Source organism: Salpingoeca rosetta, assembly GCF_000188695.1.
Source record: "Salpingoeca rosetta unplaced genomic scaffold supercont1.34, whole genome shotgun sequence".
Taxonomy (NCBI): Eukaryota; class Choanoflagellata; order Craspedida; family Salpingoecidae; genus Salpingoeca; species Salpingoeca rosetta.
Window position 1 is genome coordinate 440,074 of NW_004754900.1, and position 5,000 is coordinate 445,073.

Sequence of the window (5,000 nt, forward strand, 5' to 3'; positions counted from 1 at the left end):
TGTTGTTCTTGCCGCTGCCGCTGCTGCCGCTGCTACCGCTGCCTCCACTCTTCCCCCGCTTTGTTGGTGGCTGCTCTGTTGCGGTGTCTTGTGCGCCAGATGCAGGCGCTGCTGCGTCATGGTCGTCTGTGGAGCGTTTGCTTGAGTGGGTGGATGCGGTGGGATGATGGCGGGCTTTACTTGCACCAACATCACTCGCGGCAGATGAAGCAGGAGGGGGCGCAGGGGGAGAAGAAGAGGGGAGAGACGAGGGAGGAGTGGGGCTGCCGCCCGTTGGTGCCTTTGTCTGCGGTTCATTGTGCTGTTGTGCCGCCTGGTCGCGCCCTTTGTTCACAGAGGCCAAGCCGCTCTGGGAGAGGTCAAAGTTGGCCTCATCAAACTGCTTTGGTGGCCGGATGGTGCGGCGAGGTCGCAGGGACCGCGTTGGTTCCTCCACCGCTGTCACTACAGTTACGTGTGTGTGTATGGTGTGTGGTGTGTTGTGTATGTGTGTATGTGTGCATGTGTGTGTATGTATGTGTGTGTATATGAGGTGAGTCTCCTTTGTCTTTGAAAGTGACGCGTCAGTGCATGATATCGACCTCCACCAACATCAAGCGAACAATGGCGGAGACAAGCAGACACAAACGCTGTGCAAGAAGGGTGCACCACACCTTCAGGCTGTGACTCACGAGGCGTCTCCTCTGTACCCGCAGCGCTGCCGTCGCGTGCGCCGTCATCAGCCATCGTCGTGCACTGCTGTGTGCGTTGGAAGGAAGCAAGCAAGGAAGGTGTGTTGTGTTGTTTGTGCTTTGTGTTTGTGCGTTCGCATGCATGCATTGATGACAGATAGAGGAAGATTTGCATAAACTTTCGGCAATCACCGGCAGTGTTTGACTGGATGACATGAAACTGCTTCTGCTTTGGTGCCGTTCAACTCTTTGTACTATAACGACGTGACGTTACACACGACAACGTACCAAAACACACGCACATATACACGCGCGCACACTCAAGCATGAAACGAAGCAAAAGACAGCGCTTTCTGGAACAGGGAAATGAATCGACACACGCAGACACAGACATTGGACAAAACTTCCTCCTCACCAGTAGAAGGTCTTGGCCAGATAGCCTGAGACGCGTAAGTGCACGCACATGTGTGAGTGTGTGTGAGTGCGCGATCATGGTGAGAAAACCAAGCTGAGGCAACGACATACAGAACACTACAGCATAGCACAACACACACACACACACATCGCAGCACAGCACAACACACACACACACACACACACACACACACATCGCAGCACACAACTCCTCCTCCCCGTCCCCTGCCACACGAACCCACCACCGATAGCGCCGAGCCAGCCTGCGCCCTGCGTATCGCCCTGCTTTGTGATGGCGTGCTTGCCGACTTCGGGCTGAAACATATTCTCGTCGTCCTCATCGAGATACTCCGGCACAGGCGGGCGGGCACGGTCACCGTCCTAGCAATGGTGGTGATGGCGATGGCAGTGAGGTGATAATGACGGTGGTGACACGGCATAGTTGCAAAGGGAAACCCCAGCCAGAGCATATCCATCCATCGCACACACACACACACACACACACACACACACACACACACACATCGGCGTGTATGTGCAAGTACATCACAACCCCCAACATGCATGCACACACATAAATTATGTATACCCATGGCCCACGTACGGCGTCGAGTTTGACTGGGGAAGAGCCAAAGGAGAGCATGACCTCCTGTCCAAGATCGTTGCGAACAACTTGGCGCGCAGTCATTGTCTTTGTCATGCCAATCGCCTCGCACAGCTCCTGCATGGCCAACGGGAGTGAGCCGGGTGGTTGGCAGCGTTGCATCGTGTGTTGTTTGTGAGCACGCCCGGCTTCAAGCACAACACAGCGCAGATGAACATGCTGCAACTGAATCGTTTAGCACACACGCGCGCGAAGCCACAGGCACATAGCATATGCAGACAAACAGCCAGCCAGACACACACACACACACACACACACACACACACACACACACACACACACACACGCTCGCACACATATAATCACACACATGCATATTGGTGCTCACCTCTGTCTTGACCCAATCGCGGACGCGGATGGTGACGCGTGCAGACCGCATATCAAAGGTGAAGCTGACAACGCCCTTGATGGCCAGCAATTCCTCCTCCACAGCGCGGCGCCCGTCAAGGTCGTTCATGCCCATCACCTGCAGCACCACCGTTCGCGCCATGCGGGCTGTGTGTGTCTGCAGCATGTGTGGGCCGGGCGTCTGGATGGTTGACAGCGGCACGCGCGTGCTCTTCAGCGCGGGTTGCTGTTGCTTCTTTCCGCTCCCTTGTCGAATGACAGCCAGGACGCGTGACGCTGTCTCTGCAGTTGCCCCATCCTTGATTGATGTTCACATGTGTGTGTGTGTGTATGTGAGTATGCGCATGAGGGAGAGAGAGAGTGTGTGTGTGTGCGCGCATGTGTATGTGTGTATGAGCGGGTGTGGCTGTGGGCGAGTGTGCTTGTGAGCGAGGGTGCTTGTGCACATGTGCAAGTGTCGCCAGTGTTGTTAGATATACTGTAGCGTGCTGTGGTAATGTATGTGCTTGATTATGGCGACACACCAAGCATCAGCTTGTTGGCTACCTGCTTGCTGATTGTTTTGAGGGAATCCACGAGGCCAAGCTCCGTCCGCATGCGCTTATGGTTGGATTCACACGTCGCCAACAGCTTCAGCGTCTACACAATTGTATGTATTGAAACAGCAACCACGATACAGCACATTGCAAGTGAGCGTCGTTTTGCATGGAGGCTGGCTGCTGCTATCGGGACTCTCGACCGTGGATCCCGAGGTCACAACTACATCGACACTGTCACAAAGGCACACTCACGTCCAACGCCGTCTGCACGACGCGTGTATCTGAGTTATCGAGAAAGAGCACGAGGCCTGGCAGGCACCCACGATCCTGTGCGTATGTGTGTGTGTGTGTGTGGTTATGCGAATCGTGGTGGTGAGCAAGGAAAGGGTATCGTGTCCAACGCAGCAAACTGCATGTACACTCATTCCACGTTCCACGTTCACCACGGACCTCGACGATGGTTGCTCTGTTGGTGGCGTCCTCTGCCAGTCGCTTCAGCGACGACACAATCTCCAGTACGCTCATGACAGACGTGTGTGTGTGTGTGTGTGTGTGTGTGTGTGTGTGTGTGTGTGTGTGTGCGTCTGTGTTGTATCCGTTGGTGTCACTGTTTTTGAATTTCCCGGCGGAATGTCAAATTTGACATTTTCAACAGATCCGTTTATGTTTTCAAGTACTTTTCTGCAACCTCGATTTAGGCCAGCGAAAGCGAAGCAAGAAGCGAACAAGCGACGCCCAACAATACAGAACACCTTTTGTTGGAGTCGTGTTTGAGTGCAATCACACCGTGCCACAGCGTCATCTCTCCTCCCTCTTTCCTGCGCCCCTCACCCCTCACCTACACAAAGCTCACCAAGAATGAGCGTGCGAAAACGAAGCGGGTCGCGTGGAAGCGGCAAGCTCCGCCGCACGGATCGGGAAGCTCGCGCAGCGAGTCGCGTCAGGTTGGTCCACACACACACACACACACACATGGCTGCATGGCTCACCCAACCCTGCTCGCAGTGGGGTTGGCGCTTCCGTGTGTGTGCGTGTGTGTGCATTTGAACAGATGGAGACAGCAAACGATGTGAGCTCGCGCATACACACGCACACGCACACGCACACGCACACGCACACGCACACGCACACGCACACGCACACGCACACGCACACGCACACGCACACGCACACGCACACGCACACGCACGCATGCTCACACGCACGCACACGCATGCTCACACGCACACGCACACACGCACGCATGCACACACGTACAACCCTCACGCTGCATGACTTGCTTGTGTTTTCAGCATTGGGCCGTTGGAGCCAGCAGAGGCCGCAGCACTGTTGACGATGGGGTTCAGACAACCGAATCACGCCAGCGGCAGCAGCAGCAGCAGCAAGCACAGCTCGCGCAACTCCAGCCGCTCGTCTTTGTTCGCCTGCCGACCCTGCATTAGCTGCATCAGCGCCGCCGATGACGAGGACGACGCAGATCGCCAGCTCATGTGCATCAAAGTCTACTGCTCCACGGTGGATCCCAACCACATGTACCACGTTCTTCGCATTGACACATCAACTACAGCTGCAGAAGTGCGTTTCCGGTCGTGTGGATATGTGTGTGTGTGTGTCTGCCTCTATGCGCCCGTGTGTCTGCCTCTATGCGCCTGTGTCTGTGTCTGTGTGTGTGTGTGTGTGTGTGTGTGTGTGTGTGTGTCGCATCACGGGCTGCCCCGTGCACTTGCTATCTTTGCCACACCTCTTCGCGTGTGTGCAGCGTACTCACTCCCTGCCATAACAACACCTTCCACCAACCGTTGCCCTCGCACGATCACGCCACGCATATTCACGACCAACACCACCATGTTTCATCAGGTGGTTGAGAAGATGAAGCAGCAGGATGGCATTGACGAGGAGGCCGACTACTACCTGCTGTACACCAAGTTTTCCGGCGCGTCGCTCGCCTCGCTGCTGCCCCCGCGCGTGCTCGAGCCCTCTGACCAGCTCTTCCCCTTTCACATGGAGGAGAAGGCGGGCCGGTGCGTGCACGTGTGTACATGTGTGTGTGCGCGCGTGTGTGTCAAGTGTGTGTGCGTGTGTGTACATGTGTGTGTACATGTGTGTGTGCGTGTGTACATGTGTGTGTGTGTGTCAAGTGTGCTTGTGTGTGTGTGTGTGTGTCAAGCGTGCTTGTGTGTGTGTGTGTGTCATGAATGTGTTTGCTCCTTCAACCGTGCGCCTCCGCGCATCCACCCAGCTGCCATTGCGGGATAATCAGTCCAGATGCGCCCATCTCACAACCACTTCTGTTATTGCTTCACCACGACCACCACTGTTGTCACCATCAGCATCGAGCTGCTCCAGATGTCGCCGCGACCAGAC

The 5,000-nt window shown here is 55.6% G+C and overlaps 3 protein-coding genes across 3 annotated transcripts in view; 1 reads left to right on the top strand and 2 right to left on the bottom strand.

Moving 5' to 3' along the window:
* Positions 1-875, bottom strand: part of PTSG_10753 (uncharacterized protein) — a gene marked incomplete at its 3' end in the record, with an annotated part of 6,401 nt that extends 5,526 nt beyond the window's left edge. Inside the window, exons 1-2 of the mRNA XM_004988660.1 lie at positions 654-875; positions 1-444 (exon numbers count right to left, since the gene is read on the bottom strand). The exon at positions 1-444 is cut by the window's left edge and continues 234 nt beyond it. Coding sequence (XP_004988717.1) covers positions 1-444; positions 654-846 — 637 coding nt within the window. The 5' untranslated portion in view covers positions 847-875. The remainder of the gene's footprint in view (positions 445-653) is intronic.
* A 31-nt stretch (positions 876-906) lies between these two features.
* PTSG_10754 (uncharacterized protein) lies at positions 907-3,210 on the bottom strand. Its single transcript, XM_004988661.1, has 7 exons — positions 3,087-3,210; positions 2,889-2,963; positions 2,644-2,736; positions 2,078-2,395; positions 1,690-1,806; positions 1,328-1,466; positions 907-1,111 (listed from the first exon to the last, which is right to left on the bottom strand). The coding sequence occupies exons 1-7, from the start codon at positions 3,159-3,161 to the stop codon at positions 1,083-1,085; spliced, it is 846 nt and encodes a 281-aa protein (XP_004988718.1). The 5' UTR covers positions 3,162-3,210; the 3' UTR covers positions 907-1,082.
* Positions 3,211-3,494: 284 nt separating this feature from the next.
* The window catches only part of PTSG_10755 (uncharacterized protein), a gene marked incomplete at both ends in the record, with an annotated part of 4,379 nt that continues 2,873 nt past the window's right edge, over positions 3,495-5,000 (top strand). Inside the window, 4 exons of the mRNA XM_004988662.1 lie at positions 3,495-3,580; positions 3,929-4,211; positions 4,494-4,657; positions 4,967-5,000. The exon at positions 4,967-5,000 is cut by the window's right edge and continues 26 nt beyond it. Coding sequence (XP_004988719.1) covers positions 3,495-3,580; positions 3,929-4,211; positions 4,494-4,657; positions 4,967-5,000 — 567 coding nt within the window. The remainder of the gene's footprint in view (positions 3,581-3,928; positions 4,212-4,493; positions 4,658-4,966) is intronic.

What these genes read in the sequence shown, in the direction of transcription:
- PTSG_10754 (XM_004988661.1), bottom strand. Translation starts at nt 3,161, where the DNA reads ATGAGCGTACTGGAGATTGTGTCGTCGCTGAAGCGACTGGCAGAGGAC. An exon ending in TCAAAACAATCAGCAAGCAG is followed by an intron (nt 2,396 to 2,643) that starts GTAGCCAACAAG and finishes ACATCAATCAAG; the next exon opens with GATGGGGCAACTGCAGAGAC. An exon ending in CTGGCTCGGCGCTATCGGTG is followed by an intron (nt 1,112 to 1,327) that starts GTGGGTTCGTGT and finishes TACGCGTCTCAG; the next exon opens with GCTATCTGGCCAAGACCTTC.